The 21,570-nt window shown below is 38.2% G+C and overlaps 2 protein-coding genes across 9 annotated transcripts in view; one reads left to right on the top strand and one right to left on the bottom strand.

Annotated features, from left to right (window-relative positions):
- HNMT (histamine N-methyltransferase) overlaps window positions 1-3,898 on the top strand; it is a 35,007-nt gene extending 31,109 nt beyond the window's left edge. Inside the window, exon 5 of one of the 2 annotated variants that reach the window (XM_084998189.1) lies at window positions 2,914-3,898. In XM_084998189.1, coding sequence (XP_084854315.1) covers window positions 2,914-3,269 — 356 coding nt within the window. In that variant the 3' untranslated portion in view covers window positions 3,270-3,898. The remainder of the gene's footprint in view (window positions 1-2,913) is intronic. The other variant, NM_001244561.1, reaches the window with a different exon arrangement.
- LOC106506183 (uncharacterized) overlaps window positions 1-21,570 on the bottom strand; it is a 777,071-nt gene that overhangs the window by 247,690 nt on the left and 507,811 nt on the right. The gene's annotated exons all lie outside the window — the stretch shown is intronic.

Below are 21,570 nucleotides of genomic sequence, written 5' to 3'. Positions count from 1 at the left end.
AGGCAAATCATGGTGTGTTATTTTTAATACAGTGGGGAAAAAAAGGATCTGGTTTATATCATGTTGAAAACAAAAGTAAAACTATATGTTGTGCCCACTGAGAGCCATTATGATAACGCATTAGTCAGAAAGTGTATAATTGCTTAGCTCAGAAATGGCACCAAGTCACATAACACTGACACCAGCAAATTCTCCGCAATTAGTATTGGTTCTTTTTCCTCTGCCAGGTCTAAAATAATAATGATGATGATAACAGAGCCTCTCCTCAAACACTGAAATATCTGTTTTCTTGTAAAGTCTCGTTTGTAGGCAAATTCTTATTTGGGCAGACAATCACTATTTTTGGAATGAAAGATTTTTTAATACATACTCATGGCCTCATTTTTTTTTTCATTGAACTGAGGTTTCATCTTTTTCTGCTTCTTTCCAATTTTACCTTCTCCTAGAGCTTATCCTACAGGCATCACTTCCTCTTCTGAAATACCAGTGGAATATCAATTATCTGGGCTATTTATTATTTACCATTTTCGGCCTTGGATATTCTCTTGTTGAGTTAAATCAGGAGACTTTAGCCAAGCCTGTGGATGACCTCAACATCCTATAATTATATGCAAAACTGTGTGGCTATGTAGTGTTTGTATACTTTCTGGAAGAGTCTGATTACTTTCATTATATCATAAAGCAGCTTTCAGAACCTAAAATGTTCATGACTTCGAAATCGTGACTTTTAATCCCGGAGACTCATAGAAAATATAGGTTCGCTCTTATATTGCTTTGGCCAAGTCCAACTTAATTTCCTAACACTTTAGCAATGTTTTTGTGCCAGTCTTGGTTCTAAGTGCCCTACCTTATTAACTTAGTGAATCCTTGGAAAAATGCTATGACTATATTCTGTTATTATCCCTGATTTACAGGTGACAAAACTGGGGCACAGGTTCCCTAAGCTAGTAGGAGGAAAAGCTAGGCTTCACACTCAGCATGTTAGGCTTTAGAGACCATTCTTAATTACTGCACTGTATCCACTGTGTACATATCCACTGATATATTCGCATATCAGAAGGTCTATAAATAGTTGCTCTTCTTTAGCTTTATTATTATTCCTAGAGATTTCTGAACAGCAAGTTTGTTTTTTCACAGTCTCAAGATTACAACTAGTAGAAATACATTATCAAGTTAATTCTATACAATGTTCATTTATTTTTTAAGTACTTACTACACATTGGCCATGTGCTTACCATCGTGCAATGATTCACTTCATTTGTCTCGTTTCATATTTGCAGTTGCATTTGGGGTAAGTATAGTTATCCCCATCTTATGGATGAGAGAGTAAAATAAAAAACCTTATCATTCATGAACTGTCAGAAGAGTCTAACCTATATTTCTCTCCCTTCCAATGCTGCATCTCTTAGCTTCTATACGGGGCCTGGTTTTTAATTAAATACAATAGACATTGCTGAAATATCTTATGACGTTGAGGACAAAACTGTTAGGAATCAACCTACCTGTTGCAGTCCAAGGCAGCATTTTGAAAGTGTATAGACATGAGAGGCGACCCCATCTTTGGAATGAGTAAATTATCATAGTATTTGCTCTATTTTCTGTGTTCTTTCTTTCTATTTCAGTGCTTACTTTTAGATCCTTTCCTCTTAACCAGGCTAACACAAACAACTATTTTCCTTCTATCACTGCCTGAATGTCCAACAGGTATCACAATTTACTATTTCCAAAACCAGATGCCTGATGATACATTTAAAAATATGCCTCCTGGATGCAATTAGAGTTTTTTTTTTTTTCATTCTTCAGAGTGGTTTTATTAATTTACAGTGTCATTAGCCCTTTTTTATAATGTTTTTTATTTTTTTCATTATAGCTGGTTTACAGTGTTCTGTGAACTTTCAACTATACAATTAGAGATTTTCATACTAAGTAAGTTAGAAATAGAAAGTCAAATACCATGTGATACCACTTATCTGTGGAACCTAAAATATGGCACAAAGGAACCTATCTGCAAAACAGAAACAGACTCACAAACATGGAGAACAGACTTGTGGTTGCCAAGGGGGAAGGGGGAGGGAGTGGGATGGATGGGGAGTTTGGGGTTAGTGGACACAAACTATTACATTTAGAATGCGTAGACACAGTTCAGATCCAGAGTTGCTATGGCTGTGGCATAGGCGAGCAACTGCAGTTCCGAGTGTACCCCTAGCCTGGGAACCTCCATATGCCTCAGGTGCGGCCCTAAAAAGAAAAAAGAAAAAAAAAAGGAAGAAGGAAAAAAAGAAAGAAAGTGAATTAAAATTAAACTATACTTGAAATTCCTTTCCTTAGTCATGCTAGCCACAGTTCACATGCTCCATGGCCAGGAGTGCTATTAGATAGCACTACAGTGGCTTCCCATCTTGCCCATATGATTGAGCATACAATCTACCCCCTCCACCACCCATCTAACCTCATTTCTTTCCATTTTCTTCTTAATTCACTCAATCCAATCTCATTGGTTTGCTGGCATGTTCTTGCTTCAGGTCCCTTGCATTTGCTCTTCTTTCCACCTGGAATAATCCTCCCTCTAACGTCTACATGGCAGGCTGGCATTTCTCTGCTCAAGTGTGACATTATTAGAAAGATGGTTGGTGATCGCTCAAAATAGAGCAGCCACTCATCCAATGTCTCATTCCTCCTCACTCTTTGCTCTGATCTGTTTTTCATTAACACTTGGTAGCATCTGATTTATTTGCTTATTTAACTTCCTCTTCCCGACCCCCTACACTCCTTGAACTGAGCTACAAAAGGCAAGAATCTTTTTTTTTTTAATTCACTGCTGTATTCCAAGTATCTAGTGTCCTGCTTAACAGAGTAGGTATGTTGGGGGCGGGGGAGAATAATTGAAAGCATGAACTTTGTTCTGCTACACAGGAGCCAGTGGCTGGGACAAGCTATGGAAAAAGTATGGATCTCGCTTACCCCGGGATGACCTCTGCCAGTATGTCACATCGTCTGACCTCACTCAGATGCTGGACAAGTTGGGGATTAAGTATGAGTGTTATGACCTTCTATCCACCATGGACATATCTGACTGTTTTATTGATGGCAATGAAAATGGAGACCTGCTCTGGGATTTTTTGACAGAAACCTGCCACTTTAATGCAACAGCACCACCTGATCTCAAAGAAGAAATTATGAAGGATCTGCAGGAACCTGAATTCAGTGTAAAGAAAGGGGGAAAGGTTCTTTTTAATAATAGTCTGAGTTTCATAGTAGTTTGGGGATAAATATCCATCATGAGAATGTATTCAAAAATTGTATTTTGAGCAGCGTTGATCATTCACTTATTTGTGTATTAAAATTATAAATAAATCTCATAATATAAACAGAGCATTTTATCTTATATGTAAAATCTAGAAAATTCCAAGACATTCTTGGACTTTCATGTAGAATCATCTGTTACATTATTGGTCTTATCCCATCCCTTTTCCAGGTAAATAGACTACATACAACATAATCTGGAAAATGAGGCAATTAACTTTCATGAGCTTATTGACAATAAAATCCTTTCCATTTGTTGATTGTAATGGAATTTCCTAGTATACTACTAGAATATATGCTATGGATTTTAAAAATACTAGTAAAGTATTTACTTATTGATATCTAGGGTATTAATAAAAATTTATTGATTGATTTTCCCCTCTTGAGAAAGAAGTATTTGTCAATGTACATTATTTTACTGTGGTTTCTGTCATATTTTTATTGATTGCTAAAAGTAAGCACTTAGAATGTTACAAAATTAACTCTTTGTCATGTGTTGTTATTTCCTCCCATTTTGTTTTCTCCTTTCATTTTGTGTTTGATTTTGTAGTATTCTACTTTTTTGATATACTAAAGTTCTTCTATTTTATTCAAATTTAGTTTTTTCTTTTTTTAATTTCTGAGTTTCTGACACATTTTAAATGGTCTTCTAAAACCAAGATTTTAAAATATCAAGATATAATAACATTATAGTTTCACCATAAAAAATCTTTGATATGTTTGATATTTACATAAGTATAAAGAGTTGAGAACAAGCTGATTTTTATCAAAAAGATAACCATCTATATCAACACAATTGCCAAAAAAACTCCACTGACTTAAAATACATCTTTTATCTTTACTAAATTTCTAGAAAACACTTGAGTCTATTTCAAAATTCTCTAGACCCTTTTATCCTTCTAAGATTTCCTCTAAGGTCGAGAATTATCTTTAACAGTAGGATTTCAGGGGATTTTTGAAAACTTCTTGATAATCTTTATCTTTAACAATACGTATCTGGAGTTCCCATTGTGATTCAATGGGTTGAGAACCCAACTAGTATCCCTGAGGATGTGGGTTCGATCCCTGGCCTCACTCAGTGGGTTAAGGATCCAGCATTGCCACAAGGTGCAGGATAGGTTGCAGATGTGGCTCAGATGTGATGTTGCTATGGCTATGCCGAAGCTAACAGCTGCAGCCCCCTTTCAACCCCTAGCCTGGGAACTTCCATATGGCACAGGTGCAGCCATAAAAGAAAAAAATAATAAACATCTATCATTCTTACAGAACAGAACATCTCTAAGTAATTAAGTAAATTTATAATTAATAAATATGTGTGTGTATGTGTGTGTGTGTGTGTATATATATATATAAACTAAGTAAATAATCACTACTTCTTGTTAGAAATAGGACAAAAGTAAGGTTTTACTGAAGAGCTCATGGACTCTGATTCTCCCAGTGATGAAGCTTTCAAAATAGCATGATATATATACACTCTTTCACATCACAGAGATACCACTTAATGCTGCAGAATAGTCACTGAAAAGAGTTAATGCCCCTCCCTGAGGCCCACGGACTACACTGGAATACAGAGGCTATTTATGCCACCAAATTACCAAGCTTTATTGTTTATAATAAGTAAAATTGACTTGCATTCCTCTTCTTGGACAATTTTATCAATGTTTTTTGAATTATAAATTCCAACAAATGAAATGACAGTTATCTAATCAGATTCTTGACTATAAATCCTGAACCATTAATCATACTGATACGTACTACTGACATAGGAAATCCGTGAGGCAGGCACCATTGATGGGTATGGACCATGACGACCTTGAACGACTTCACCAAGAAGATAGCAATCAAGACCACAGAGAAAATTATGGCCTTTTCTAAAAAGCACACATGTAAAACAAAATAAGAATAGAACTAACCTGCTACTTAAACAAGCAGTCAATAGATGGGTATTTGTAAATATGGCCCTTTTCTCCTATAGCCCTTATTATAAAATACAATGATAAGTTCTTACCTGCTTCAATTAATGTAATGGGAACATTCAAGCCTTTTTAAAGAGAAAAATCCCAGAATTCCTGTCGTGGCTCAGTGGTTAATGAACCCAACTAGTATCCATGAAGATGCAGGTTCGATCTTGAGCCCTGCTCAGTAGGTTAAGGATCTGGTGTTGCTGTGGCTGTGGTGTAGTGCCCTCTAGCCTAGGAACCTCCATATGCCATGGATTCGGCTCTAGAAAGACAACAGACAAAAAAATAAAATTAAAGAGAAAATCTGGAGTTCCCATCGTGGCTCAGTGATTAGAGAACCCTACTAGCATCCATGAGGATTCAGGTTCAATCCCTGGCCTCACTCATTGGGTTAAGGATCCAGTGTTGCTGTGAGCTGTGGTGTAGGTCGCAGACGTGGCTCAGATCCCGAGTTGCTGTGGCTCAGGTGTAGGCCGGTGGCTACAGCTCCGATTGGACCCCTAGCCTGGGAACCTCCATATGCCATGGGTGTGGCCCTAAGAAGACCAAAAAAAAAAAAAAAGAGAGAGAGAGAGAGAGGAGAAATCCTCATGAATTATTTACCAATCAGTGGTGAAAAGATGTAAGGGTAAAAGAGGTGCAAGGGATGAAACTACTGGCTTCTGCCTGTACTGCATATATTACAAAGGAACCCAGGGCTGGCTGTCACATATTGACTTTTCAAGTGTGTTCTTGTGGTTCTGAAAAAAGTCTGAAACATGAATTTGGAATGTTGTTTTATTACATCATTGTACATCACCCAGTGTTTAACATGGGGCCGTGTGTACGGAAGATGCTAAGTAATTGGTGTTCAGTTAATTCTCTCTTTCTCAAGCATCTATCTTATACCTATGTATTTATATTCTTATTATAACCTCAGTTCAAGAAAGCCAACAAAATTGTTTGTTACCCTTAGTCTTAGTTGAAACCTTATTTAAAGTGATTCTGACACTTTTCTGCTTTTGCTTAGGAAGTACTACCAAAATCCAAAGAGAAAGTATTAAGTGAAGCAAAGAATTTGCTTGATGTTTGCTTATTATTTTAAAAAAAGGCAACTTTTAAAATTGAAAACCACCAATCTGGGCAAAAGAAAAAATTGTAAATTTCTGGGCTAAATCCACAAAAACAGATGCAAAGATCATAGAGAATACTAGACCTTAAGTTTGTGAAACTGCACAGACCCAGAGGTATATTTAATATATTTATAATGTTTGTTTAATAAAAATAGCTTACACAGAATATTCTGTCATTTTAAAAGCATATCTACATGTATTGACCCCATCAGAAATTTGTTTCCAAAAAAATAAGGACTTCTTGCTAAGCCTCCCAAGGGAATGAATGTATAAAATAATCTTGTGAGATGAAGAGGTAGAACCAGATTTCCTGAGTTTAAATTCTAGTTCTGTGAAATACTCACTGAGAGATCTCAGGCAACTCATTTTCTCTCTCTCCTCACATTTCTTCATCTTCAACATGAAGATCATAATCACACTAAGTACCCACCTCAGAGGATGGTCATGAGGAGTCCAGGAGTTAAGGTACCTAAGTATGCTCATAAAGTGGCAGGCTCATAGGGAGTTTCAAAAATATGAACTATGAATTATTATTAACTGCTAATAAAAATCTAATATAAGGGAGTTCCCTTGATAGTGCAGCAGGTAACGAACCCAACTAGAATCCATGAGGATACAAGTTCAATTCCTGGCCTCATTCAGTGGGTTAAGGATCCTGCATTGCCATGAGCCGTGGTGTAGGTCACAGATGCAACTTGGGTCCTGGGTTGCTGTGGCTGTGGGGTAGGCCAGCTACTACAGCTCTGATTTGACCCCTAGCCTAGGAACTTCCATATTCCGTGGATGTGGCCCTAAAAAGACAAATATATATATATATAAAGAGCACATTTTAAAAAATTAAGGAAAAGTATCACTGAGGCCAGGGAGCTAGTACCTGGAGGAATTCACCTACTTCCTGACCTTGACATTTCTAGCCAAAGGGAGGGGGACCCTCTGTGTCTGCCTCATGAAGCCCAAGTGCCACCATGGTTGAACCACTTGAGACCCACCTTAGGGCACCTGGATGCTTGATGCTGTAAGTACCTGCACTCTGTACTATGAAAAGTGGCCCCATCTCAACGCTGTTTAAGTAGACCAAAGGGTGGGCAGCTGACCCAAGGATGGTAACTCATAGGCTGGCCAGAAATTGATAGCAGTGGTTTCTCTGACAGTATAAACTGGATCCTTTTCACTGTCTTAGAAATTTACAATTACAAACCTTGGGAAATTAGGCATTTGTTCTTTAACAACACATTTGTGAAATATATACTCCACCAATAATGACTGTGTGAGGCATTGTTTTAAGCAAAAGTGATAATGTGATAAAGAAAACAAAGTTCCCAATGTCAGTGACCTGATTTCTAGTGGAAAGGTGGACCAAGAAATAAATGTTTGTTGGATAATGATAGGCACTATTTAATAAAACAAAAGTAGATGAGAGAAGAGGTCAGGAAGGTATAATATTAGGTGGAGAGGTCAAGGAAGGCTTTTTGAGATTTGAACAGAGATTTAAATGAAGCGAAAGAGCAACCATGCAAAGAGCTGGGAGAAGAGCATTTCAGGAAGAAGTAAATACACAAAGTCCCTGATGTGGGAATGAGCTTGACACATCTGAAGAGCAGTCAGGAGGCTTGGTGGCTTTCTAGATTAGGTGGGCTAAGAAGTCAGAAGATCAGTTCAAGTCCAGAGTAGCCCCTGAGGGCCATAGCTAGGAGGACCTCACTAGCATGCCACAGTTAGAAAGGCAGGAACAGGGCAGACCTGCAGAAAAGAATGAGACCACACGACCTTTGAACAGGAGACATGCTTTGGCTGTCTCAAATAATGTTCCTTGGCATTTCCAATTTCTGTCTACCTCTGGCCTGAGAACAAGTACCCTTTCCCTGAGGTGTCCTTGTAGGTGTCTGCCTCTTGTTTCCCCAAGGTCCTAGTTAGAATAGCCTCTAAGATCTTACTTGATTCTTATTCAATAGTTTGAAAGATGGATTATTATGGTCCCATTTTGGAGGTAAGAAAGCTGAGATACTAAGTAAAATGACTTGTACAGATCTTGAAGTAAGTTTGTAAAAGAAGGTAAGCTGGCCCCTATACCTTCTGACATCACACTGTGCATCTATACATTGGGAAAATTAAGTTTATGATCATCTTTCATCATAAATGCAGATTATCTTAAAGAGTAAGTCTTCATCAAACTAAATTGCCTTTTCTCCCAAACGTCTGTCTACAAATTGGAGGGTATCTGATTGCAGAAGAGAAGAAAAAGCAGTAAGATGATCAAAGGGTAATATAAAAAAAAAAAACCACCTCCCTAAATGGTGAAACAGCATTCTTTCTAAATATTTTGCTTCACTAATATGTTAGTTTTAATCTATTCCCAAATACTTGGGTTCTCCCACCCATTTACCTTGACTTTTGCCTTTATTTCTCTAACTCTATTCCTACCAGTTTCCTGGCATCACCAATTTCATGTTTAAATTATCTGTCACCTGTATCCTGGCTCCCCTATGATTCATACATTGTGCAATATGCATTCATAGTATGCGATCAACTAATGCGGAGTAGTTAAAGCTGCAGATCGTGTAATCCATTTCTCAACATGATATACACCATGGAAAGGCAACTGCAGTAAAAAGGGGGTTGATTTAAGAGGCTCCCTGGGCAACGACAGTCACAATTTCCAAACGTGCCAAAAATTCATTAGGGCTCCATGTCAGATTGCCGTAATCTCTGTACCGATGGTTTAATAAATACAGTGATGTGCTGTTCCGGAGGCTGCAATGAACACTGTGGATATTCTCTACAAGCAGTGTCTTCCTATGAACATATTCTTCTCCTGAAGAATTATCTGTGTTTCCTGATTTGTCTTAATGATACTTGAAGGACTTTGCAAACAACCTGCCTATGGTAGGAAATGTTGAAATAAATCACAGGAGCTATCAACTAGAGTCCAAGCTTGGCGAGTTCTCCAAAGACATTTGATATAGAAGATGCAGGAAAATGTCAGTACCTTTATTTATGTCCTACAGCTAACTAATTTTATGCTAATTTCATTTCTATACTGTGATTCCTTTTTCTACATGTTGATGGATGGGTTTCATGAGTTAATTCTCTAGTTTCTGAGGCAGGCGGACTGGACATAAATCCCAGGGTTTTGTAGAAGAGGCAGTTGTTCCATGCTACTTATTATCAGCACAAGCACATTGCAACCTTGGCTTATTTATCAAGATACTGCTACCGTTCTGCACATTTTCAAAGAGGCTTAATCTACCCAGAGCAGCTTTTAATGGAAGAAGCATAACAGTCTTTGTGGTTTGTTTCTTGTTATTTTTATTAGGATTTTTGTATTCCAGGTCTGATTGGGAGAAGAGTTTGAACTTCTTTCCTGTTTTATAAAAGCTATCTAGAAAATGGGACAAGGAAATTAGCTAGGGCTTACTGCTTCAGAAGACACCTCACGGGACAGATCTGTTTGGGCAAAGTTGGCAACCCATGGGTTTCCCATCTGTGTGTCCTAGGACCCGTGGAGTAAACACTGGCTCCCAGGCTTAACTGATTCCCTGTATTTTCTTTGGTGTGAAATTTACAGATTTCCAGCTTGAAAAACAGTTGATCATGGAGAAAGATTCTTTATGAAAAAATGGATCCTAAAGAATTTTAAAGACTCCACATTAATAACAGCTAATTTTCGAGGGTTTATGATGTGTTAAGCACTGTTACATGATTTAATCTAATCCTCATAACAAGATCAGGGGTTAGTTACTCTTTTTAATCCCAATTTCATGAAGAAGTAAACTGAGGTTTAAGTTGCTTGTATAACTTTCCCGCTCCACTTTCTTACAGTTGGTGGAACCAGAATTTCATCCTATACTGCTGTACCCCAGAGAGCATTTTCTTCACCATCACATCTTGGCTGCCTCTAAAGTTGATCCTTGTTGATTCTGTTCCTTTCTCTCTTAACTCTCCAAGCTTCAGTATAGGAACTATCCCCTAGCTTTGAGTTTTCGCTCTATTTCCTAAGGACTGATCTCACCTGGTGACTGTGGCGCCCTTTTGATTTAATCAAATTGGATCCAACAATACTTCAAAAGGCAGCTCCTGTATGACTGTGGCCCGGGCAGAGAAGGACAGTCCCAGTGAACTGATTAATTATTCGAACCTTGTGTACACATATTTTTACTTACTGAGTATCCATGACACAAGAGACTTTGAAATGGCAAATCATAAGGCCAGTGTAGCTCCAGCTGGTTAGGGAGTTGAAGGTGATGTGGCAAAGATTGTTTCCTAATAGCAATTCTCCCCTTCTTCTACGATAACATAATATCTAACTTTTAATTATGTACACTGCCCAGATGAAAACTACATTTCCCATATTTCCTTTGAGCCAGATATATTCGTGTAACCAAGTTCTAGCCAAGGGATGTGACAAGTAAGTTTGTGGGATATGTCCCCAAAGGAAGAGGTATGTTCTCTGCTTTTCTTCCTTCTGGATGACTGAAATGTGGGTATGAGAGTGAGCTATGTCACATCATGCAGAGAAGAGTGACAATGCCCTAGGAAAGAAGAGCAATAGGAGCTGGGTCCCTGGACTTGATGGAACAGATCAGCCACATCAGGGTTGGATGGCTTACCCTCAGGCTGCTACAAGAGAGGAATAACTTTCTCCCCTCCATATACAATGTTAACTTATATGAAGTAACAGTGGCTGAATTCATACCCTTCCTACCAGGAGTAAGTTTATCTTAACCAAGTCTTTCCCATCTTTTTCAGAATATTTTTTCCTAATCTACAGAGCAGGCCAAAAGGAACATTGAAAAAATAAGAGAAAATTTTGAAAAATACAACACAGGGAGTTCCCGTTGTGATGCAGTGGTTAACAAATCCGACAAGGAACCATGAGGTTGCGGGTTCGAACCCTGCCCTTGCTCAGTGGGTTAACGATCCAGCGTTGCCATGAGCTGTGGTGTGGGTTGCAGACACGGCTCGGATCCCGCGTTGCTGTGGCTCTGGCATAGGCCGGCAGCTACAGCTCCGATTCAACCCCTAGCCTGGGAACTCCATATGCTGGGGGAGCAGCCCAAGAAACAGCAAAAAGACAAAAAATTAAAAATAAATAAATAAATAAATACAACACAGATTATATTAGTCTAGAAGGGTAGGTAACTATTTTTGAGAAGAAAACTTTTCTTCCTTCCTACATAGAGCCAAAATATCAAGTGAACCTATTTTATCAATTATGTGAATTCTGGATGTTTAATCTGCATGACGTCACTCACTCACCTAGCAGATGACTTAGTTATCCATCATGGTGTTTAGCTCGGTTTCAACAAGTTACAGAGACACAAACATCAACAAATTCTGTAAATCATACTCACTACTTATAAAATTTCACTGCGCAGGAGAATCAACTGGGAGCCTTTATTGGACATGCAAATGTCTTGGTTCCATCCCAGATCTGAGCCTTGTGTAAGACCCAGGAATTTGTCTTTTTATGAATCAATCAAGTGATTCTCTGTCTCACCAGAGCCTCCAAACCCACAAGACATTGGAAACATGTATGGAATATTAGTAATAATAATATAATAACTATAGAAATGTTACATAATTCACTGACTTATATAGATCAGTATTCCTCTCAACACTGAAATAGTAATATCTAAAATGAAGTGAACATTAATTATGTGTCAGTGACTACATAAATTTTTTGACATATTTCATTTAATTTTCAAAATAAAAAGACTTTTTTTTTAATAATTCTTCTTATTTTACAGATGAGGAAAATGAGGTTTGATAAGTTTGGATGGACTTGCACATGATTTAGCTAAGACATGGCAGAGCTGAGTCTCTTCTCCCAAATCCAAGAGCATAACTGAGATGCTAAGGCCACTCCTCACCCTTAGCACTGTCGTCATCCAAAAGAAAAAACATGCCTCAAAGTTTCTTCAAGTAAGGACAGCAGTGAGCACACAGGTATCCAGCATGTCCATGCCTTCCATTTATAGGATATTATATAGGACTTAGAAGAAAAACGAATCCAGAATTACAACAAAAGAAAGAGCATTGAAACCACGTTTTCTATGTTTAAAGACTAAGCATTTGACAAACCATCTTAGCTATGAACACAATCACACACATATGTGATATATACAAAAATGCTTTCAGTGAGTTCCCAAGATTGTGCCTGCTGTATTTTCATAATTTTAAATTCACTATCATTTAGTTCAGAATTTCTTAGTGAATGGTTTCATTTTTTGTAATTTAATTGTATTGCTTTTTTTTATCTGTACATGGCTAAGCTGTGGTTTGCATTTTTCAAATTTGTAAGTTTTTAGTTAAAGTGTTTTTATGTATATAAACCATATATGATGTGTGTCTCTCTGTGTGTATGCCCCCTCCACCCCCACATACACACAAACATAAATCACTTATATATATTATAGCTATCAATCCCTGTAATAAGAGGAGTCATAATGTGGATTATAAATTCATGTTAATTTAAACATGTATACTTGTGGGTTTTTTTAATTTAAAATAATACTTACATAAGCAAGACACCAGAATATATCAAATCTTAAGTGGGTCTTTAATTACAGCAGGAAGTTTAACAAAGAAATTAACATATAAAATGTTACATTTAACTCAAAGACATCAATATAGCTCATGCCTTTGTTTTATAGCAAGAATTTTTAACCAACAGTACGAGTCAGAGAGAAAAAAAGTCTCCATTTTCAGTAAAAATAAAAATGCTAAAATTAAATAGATTAATATCTAATTTTTACCTTCATTTACATTATGTGCAAAATTATCTTAAATATTTGTTATGGATGAAGTGGCATTCTACCAAATTGGGCCTTTTCATAGGAGAAAATGTTAACATAAATTGTTGTATAAATCATTGCCTTGTAGAATACCAGAAGGCGCATATAAAAACCCATATCTTTACTGCACATATTTCCCATTAACCATAATCTATTAGTAATTGAAGTTCATTACAAATTCTTGTAGACTTTATTGCTATCGTGCTGCATGACATACCGAACCTGGCTTGCATAACAAAAAGTCCTTGCTGGGAAATATCCTATTAACAATGACAGTGCATTTGTCATTGTGATAATAAACCCAAGAGCTGCCTGTAGATTATAAATTATCAAGGCACCATTTGTGCTGCCCTGGCTTGAAGGTTTGTCAGTGCTTCCATTTTAAAACCCTGATTTTCAGTGAGTTGTAACTCAACTATCAGAATCTGCAGTGAGCTACAACTTTGTGTCCAAGGACTCAGCTCAGGACTCTTTTTGGAACAATTCTTGAGTATGATTTACATTTTCCAATCAAAAAGAACAGAAGTCTGCTGGCTTATGCACAAGAGTATTGAAGGGATCTGTAAGACATAATCATTTCCCACCACAAAAGATATGCTTACCTCTGGCCCAGATACCTAAGACTATTTAAAATCAGAGTTTATAACAGTCTCAATTTTGTGCCTTAAAAAGACATTGTTTAATTTTTAGGAGGGTAACAACTAAATTCAAATGTTGGACATTCAAGATAATGACATATGCCAAGTGATTATTTTTTCCTTCCATGCCAGAGCCTTCCGCTCCTACCCTCTTCAGATCATAATTTGAAAATAGAGGAATTTACATGGAGCAGTAAGAAAACATTACTGAGAAGGAAGAGGAGCATGGGAGAAGCAAATGTAATATTGAAATAGAAACAGCCCCAACTGTGTAAATAGATGTGCCTTTGGCTTGGAGGCAAGATTTACCAGACTGTGATATTTTCAGCCAAGGAGCTGGAAGGCAGTGGGACCAGAAAGGGCTTTTGTATTAAAGGGCAACTGATTCCACAAGCTCTTACTTTTCTTACTTTAAAACATGGGGTTTGGATAATTACAGTTACCTGAAAAATCTCCTAAATTCCCAGATTAAGAGCATGCATTTCCACGGCTGAGATCAGAGTGACCAAGAAACTCAAGTCTTGGGGTTCTGCAGAGAGGGAGTTCTGACTTTGGACACTTGGACACAAGACCGGATGCAATGTGGGATGGGAAAGTGACAGGGAAGGAGAAGACTCAGCCTGGTTCTGACAGCAGTTACTGACTACTAAGGGGAACTGACGAGTTAATAAAAATATAATACAAAATAGAGTGAGACAGAAATGCAAAACTGAGCTGGAGAAACTACTTGGGGGGGAATGTAACACAATTAACTCTTACTAGAGGGTTAAAGAAACAGATTTCATGGACAGGACATTTTAAGCAAGATTTTGAAAATTTCCTTTTTTTTTTTTTTTTTTCATTTCTCTTCAGAGGCTTCTCTCTTACCCTCTCCCCCAATGCTATGCCCTTTTCTGGGATAAGTCATAATAAGCAGAGAATAATAGATTCCCAGTTCAGAAATGACTATTACCTTGCAGTATGGTAGACTAATTTCTGCTTGCCCAGCTTCTAATGACAAATCGGAATCATAGCCAGAATGTACCAATTGCTTAGAGATGGGGGCAGTGACTAAAATTCAGCAGAAGGAATATGTCTGCTTTTTAATTTCAGGGAAATGCTTAATATCTAGGTCTTTCTAGCCTTTTGCCAACAGGACACTGGGCTTCAGTTTTACTCAATCATTAAGCAGGAAAAAACAAAGCAAAGAGGCCTTTTATTGAATTTATTTATTTTTAAAAGAAAAGTCAAATAGCCCAGGCCATATCAGCACAATCTTTTACACAGAGAGTTCACTAAGAAGGAGCACATGCAAAATCCTAAACCCATGTCCCAGATACTACGCTAAGCAATTTATGCATTTCACTGCAATCCTTCAAATCATAAAATAAGTTTTAATATGTCTGTTTTATTAAAACAAATACTTTGGCAAGTTGTAGAACCTAAGGCAGGTTAAGATCTGCCTAACATCAAACAGCTATTAGGTAATATAGTGGCACAGGCTGTGCCACACTCTAGCCTTTATAAACCCCTATTGCTGTTTTTAAATTTAATTTCAAGAAATAAACTAGAGCATTGAGAGAGCCAGTTTATCTCCACCAAAATTTAGTTCATGTTACTAAATAACTATGTTTCATTTCCTTTCTTCTTTCCTTCCTTTCCTCCCTCCCTCCCTTCCTCCCTCCTTTCTCTCCTCCCTCCCTCCCTTCTTTTCTCCAAGTAATTTGATTGATACTCTCAGTCATGTACTATTCTGCTTAAATTTTATTCTCAAGAGCTATCCCCAAAACAGTGCTTTCATGTTTAACTAAAGGCAAAAAAAATTAATCAAATTTACTTATTCAATAAAGATTACTGGCTCTATCAAAATTACACAATATTCCTTTGACTTATTTAGAACAAAATCCATAATTCAAGATCTACTTTTCATTTGGAAATGCTTCTGGTCTCTATAACAATGAAGCATACAGAGTTTGCCCACAGCTAGATAAGAGTTCTGCCACCTTCATTTCAAATTTCACAATGTGGTCACTTCTGTTAGTATCCTTGCCATTGGGTGATGATTATCTGTTCTTTCACTTGCTTCCTTTTCAAACTCCATTCCTAGTGCTCTAGTAAATCACATTTTTTTCCGAGCAAGTTTTATGTCATTTTATAATGGTGAACATGATTGCATAGTACACAGAGTACTGAAATATTCTGAACAAATGGAGTAGGGTCATTTTGATTCCAAATATTTGCCCAGGCAATAGTTTGCCATTTGGAACCAACCTGGAGGCCAATGAAAGCATGACGAGCCATCTGCTCATTCTTTCCGATTCTCAAGAATTTAAAACAATTATTCCCATTCCTAAAGCACCCTTCTTGCAAAGAGTTTGCAAATTGCCAAGCATATTATTTTATTTATCAACCCAAGCTTCTCACTAAAACAAAAATGGATACTTCAGGGGAATGTAAAAACCTATCACATGTCATTTCCAATGATATCCCCAGAATGTTTTCTTCATGGAAAACCAAAGAACAAACACATCAGCTGTCTTACTCCAAGGATAAAGCATATGACTTCAGTAGGTAATGATTTCTTCTCTCTATCCAGACCAGGTTCTCAGGTCTTCATGATCTAAAGGTGTTTTGAACTCAGAATAGAGAATATGGTTATTGGAAAAGCAGGAATATTAGACATAAGAGAGAATTCTTGTTATTGAGGGATGGGAAAGAAATACATACACCCAACTCTACATCAAATATGCGAGGTAACATTAAAAAAATCCATTTTAAATGTGGAGACCTGGAGTTACCATTGTGCCTCAGCAGTTAACAAACCCAACTAGCATCCATTAGGATTCAGGTTCGATCCCTGGCCTCACTCAGTGGGTTAAGGATCCGGCATTGCCATGAGCTGTGGTGGAGGTCACAGATGAGGCTCTGATCCCACATTGCTATGGCTGTGTGCAGGCTACCACACAGCCATACACCACAGCCTGGGAACTTCCATGTGCCTCACGTGCAGCCCTAAAAAAGAAAAAAAGAAAAAAAGAAAAAAAAGAAGTAAAAGGCTGTTTGGGCAGTGAGACGGGAAGACATTGAGAACACAGTGGAAGCCAGTGATCATGTTGCATTGCTGACAGAGACCATGGCATTCAGGTTTGTTTTAGCAGATTTGTTACTCTCACTGTACAGACCAAATATAAGTGCTGGCTCTCCCTCAGAGTGGCAGCCAAATTCTCCCTATCCCAAACTTATAGTTTGGACAGAGAGAGAGATGGGTAGAGAAAGTCTTTCTGAATTTGGTCTTTTACTTGAAAAGTCTAAGTAATCCATTATTTGTCTGAATTTATCTAAAAGTAATTCAATTATATTTTCCACCACTAAGTTTTCATGAAATTGAAAGTGAAAAGAACCAAGTCCAATTTGTGAAAAAAATAAAAAATTTTGCTTTTGTCACTTTCAAAATATGTGTCTATCACTCATGCAAGAGCTCAAAAATCTACATAAGTCAGTTTCCTCCTCCTTCCATCCTTGAGCCTGTGTTACTGATGATACCCAGGCAGGACATATTGTCCTTGAGGGGACAATGGAAGGAGCATTCCCCAACAATAAAACAGGCTTGATTTCAGATCTGTTGTTTTACATTATAATAAATCTTTCTTCCCACTCCCACGCAAATTTCTCCTAATCTGAAAAGATCTTGTTATCCTGCTTTCCACCTGATTTCCATATGTTATCTCTTAGGCAGAGCACATCACAGTGGAGGGAAGATTATCTCTTAAGCACAGCCCAGTACATATGTATTCATGCCTGTGTACCTTGTCCCATGAGAAGAAATTAGTCCCTCCATAATTAGAGAAAGGTGTAAGTCAGTAGTTAAAGAAATTACAAGTTTAAACAAAAGCAAGCCAAACCAGAAGTCCTGGGCTTCTTCATCATTACAAAGATCATCTAGAATTCTTCCTTCTCTATACTTCATATATTAAATACTATGAAATCATTTTTTGATGACATCTAACTATACTCAATTCCTAAAATTTTACCACTGTGATTTACAGAACTGCTGGTCCTTTACAGTTAAAGGTCCTTATGTATCACCCTGACTCTCTCTTTGAAATACCACTTCCCCCATAGCCTTTTCAAATGACAACCATTAGTCCTTCTGCAATTCCCTACACTGGGCTTGAAGAAGGATGGGTATCCTCTTATCCCTTGTTGTTCCTTCCTTTGTATTTCCTCTTCCTTTTCCACAGAAACACTTTTAATCTCAGATGATCAGGTGCTTCCCCACACCAGTCCTCCCAGTAGTGGTCATCAACTCATACTCAGGCCACTTCCTCATTGCTAAAGATTTGTGATCCTGACTCATTGTCACTTTCTTTTGTGCCACTCCAGATTCTATGAACTATCCATGTCCTACTAGTCCAACATGATCCTTCTAATACCCTAGCTCCTCAGGCCTGAGCTCCTCTCTTCCTATGATCCTTTCCTCTGTGCTTCTCAGCCATTTGCTCCCATGAATAGACCACACAACTTGTCATTATCTGAACTATGTTTCTTCCATATTCTCCATTTCCAGCATCTCACTCTCTGACCACCACCATGCTATCTCTCCAGCCCACTCCCAGTCTTCTCTCCAACCTCCCTTTGAGCCCATCAGGATCTAAGCTCTGTCAGTGATAGCAATGACTCAACTTTCCTGAGCCATTTTGGGTTCATTCCCTTTCTCATCCATCTTTAATTCTGTGGCCTCCCTTGCATATAACCATGATTTCTTTGCTCTTCTCTAGCTTCAACACAGGCAAAGACACAGCCCTCATTAAATCCAACTCTCTTCCTATTCTATGCCAGCAACTGTGTGACTCAAGATGATTAAAGAAAAGCATAAAACTATGATAAATGGCCTCACTTTAAATTCATGACCACTAATCTCAAATGGGTTCTTAAGGTGAACTGGAAATAATATTTCCATTTCTCTCCCTCTCTACCAGTGGACTATTTCATACTTGAAACCTCCAATACCACTTCCGCCATCCTCCTTTCTTAGTTGATGGCTGCTCGGTTCATATTCCTCAACTTCATATTTTAGTAAGGAAATAAACAGAACTAAAAGAGAACTTCTGCAAACTGCCCCTGCATGTACTCATTCACCTGCATTGTCCCTGTGCACTGTGGCTTCTCTCCTGGTACTCTGGATGCACTGTCCCTACTCTTAGCTAAGGCCAACACCTCTATTTGCACTGAGGGTACCACCTCCTCCAGTCTGTTCAAAGGCACTGTGTTAGCCCCTCTTTTTCCTGAACTAGAATTTTGTTTTCTCTATTAGATCTTTCTTTCTTTCTTTCTTTCTTTTTTTTTTTTTTTTTTTTTTTGGTCTTTTTGCCTTTTCTAGGGCCGCACCCATGGCATATGGAGGTTCCCAGTCTAGGGGTTGAATCAGAGCTGTAGCTGCCAGCCTACACCACAGCCACAGCAACATGGGATCTGAGCCACATCTGTGACCTACACCACAGCTCCTGACAACGCTGGATCCTTAACCCATTGAGCAAGGCCAGGGATCTAACCTGCAACCTCATGGTTCCTCGTTGGATTAGTTAACCACTGAGCCAAGATGGGAACTTGTATTAGATCTTTCTTATCAACATAATCATTTACTGTTTTTTGGTCTCCTACATAAATAATTTCTTAACCAATTCCACTTCCTCCTCTAGCTACCATTTATTTCTCTTTCACGTTCCAGAAACTCTCCTCTAAAATGTTTCCTTTATGCACTGTCATTCATGTTCATGTCATTTCATTCTCTCTTGAGCCCATTCTACTTACTTCATTCTACTCCACTGGTACTGCTCTTTCCAGCATCACTAGATCTAATAGCCCTTAGCCCTCACCTTATCCCTTCTATTAGCACCACTTGCTACATTCTATCTTGAAACACATTCCTGTGACTTTCAGGACACCTTCCTCTCATGTTTTGCCTCACAGCACATTTGTCACTACTTGCACAGCTTTTATGATAGTTAATTTTACATGTCAACTTGACTGAGCTAAGAGATGTATGGATAGAGATGCACATTATTTCTGAGTGTGTTAGTGAGGCTGTTTTTAGAGGAGATTAGCGTTTGGATGGGTAGACTGAGTAAAGGAGAAGATCATCTCACCAGAGTAGGTGGGCATCATCCAATCTGTTGAGTGTCTGACTAGGACAAAAAGGCAGAGGAGGACCAATCTGCTCTGTTTGGGCTCATACATCCATCTTCTCCTGCCCTCAGAACAGGTGCTCCTGACTCTTAAACCTTCAGACTCAAACTGGGACTAAACACTATCAGCATTCCTGGGCCTCCAGCTTTTGGATGGCAGATCGTGGGGTTTCCCAGCTGCCATAATTATGTGAGCCATTTCCTCATAATACATGTCTTTCTATATATCTCTCTATCTCTACACAAATACTATTGCTTCTTTTTCTCTGGAGAACTCTGACAAATACAGCTTCTTTTGGAGTTCATCTCCCTGACATCTCACTTTCGGAGCACCGAAGACTCAGTCTTCAGACTTTTATTTTTCTATCTATGTTTATTATTATGTTGGGGCTTTATATCTAATTTATTTAAGTACCTTGGATATGCTGACAACTCTGAGATCTCTCTCCCTGAGTTCTAGATTTACAAACACAAATTGCCTTTGTGGAATCTCTTCTTAGGTGTGTTATAGGCTTTACACAAGTTTAATATGTATAAATATTAAGCTCCTAGTCTCCCCATACCCAACCCCAAGCAAACCTCCTCCATCTCATCTTTCCATTTCAATGAATAAAAATGCCATCCTTCCAGAAGCTCTGGCCAGAAACCTTGTATTCCTCTCTTACTCACATCCCACCCCAATGTGATGCTGTAAGCCCTCTCTACCCCTCTGCCCAAGTGGGCTTTACTCAGAACACCCATGACTCTCTATTCTACCCTCTTCAGGTCTTTACTTAAATTCCATTCTAAATCAGGCCTCCCCTCACCTTCCTGTTTTAAACTATAAACTTCAACTCCCAATACTTACTATTCTCTTCTCTGCATTATTTTGCTTTACAACATATATCATGACTTTAATAAATATATTACTTATTTATGATCTGTCTCCTCCATCCCCCACCTCTCTATTGTGAACTCCATGGAGACCGAGTATCACTATTTGTTCACTGCTCTGTCCCCAGGACCTAAAATATCAATAAAATATTGTAGGCACATACTAATAGTTATAAAATGACTGAACAAAACACTTACTCTTTAATGTTTTATTGGACAAACACTGCAGCCCTTTCAAGTAACTATTTTGAAGACTGCACCCACTTCACCCCCACCACCTTAAGAATCACAAGGATTCTGACATTTACAGGTTTCATGTCAGGACCCGGTTTCTTCTCTGCTGAGCACAAAACAGTTCCCAGAGGGGGAACAGGAAGGGAAACATGTGGTTTGATGTGTTAAGGCCCTGAGTGGGATGGCTGTCCTGTTTCAGGCTGGTGGGAATGAACCCCCTTCCTTCCTGCAAGGCAGTCTTTGGGATCCAACATCATCTTATTTCTAGGCTGAATCATTTTCTACAACCTCGATTCCTCATGACATACTCTTCCTTCTCTATAGCATATTCATGCGTTTATCCACATTCTCACCCCACCACAACCACCTTCTCTGAAATCAGCATCTACCAAGTCAGGAAAGCATAAACCACTCTGAGTATTTAAAACGAACACAGGGAACAGGTTCCAAAGTTATAGAGGATAAGATGAGGAAGCTGCAAAGCCACCTGA

Source organism: Sus scrofa, chromosome 15 (genome assembly GCF_054392235.1).
Source record: "Sus scrofa isolate SSC_HxYL_T2T_F1_AM1 chromosome 15, Sscrofa_HxYL_maternal_Yorkshire_Landrace_v2.0, whole genome shotgun sequence".
NCBI classification, from domain to species: Eukaryota; Metazoa; Chordata; class Mammalia; order Artiodactyla; family Suidae; genus Sus; species Sus scrofa.
This window is presented reverse-complemented; position numbering and strand designations above follow the sequence as displayed.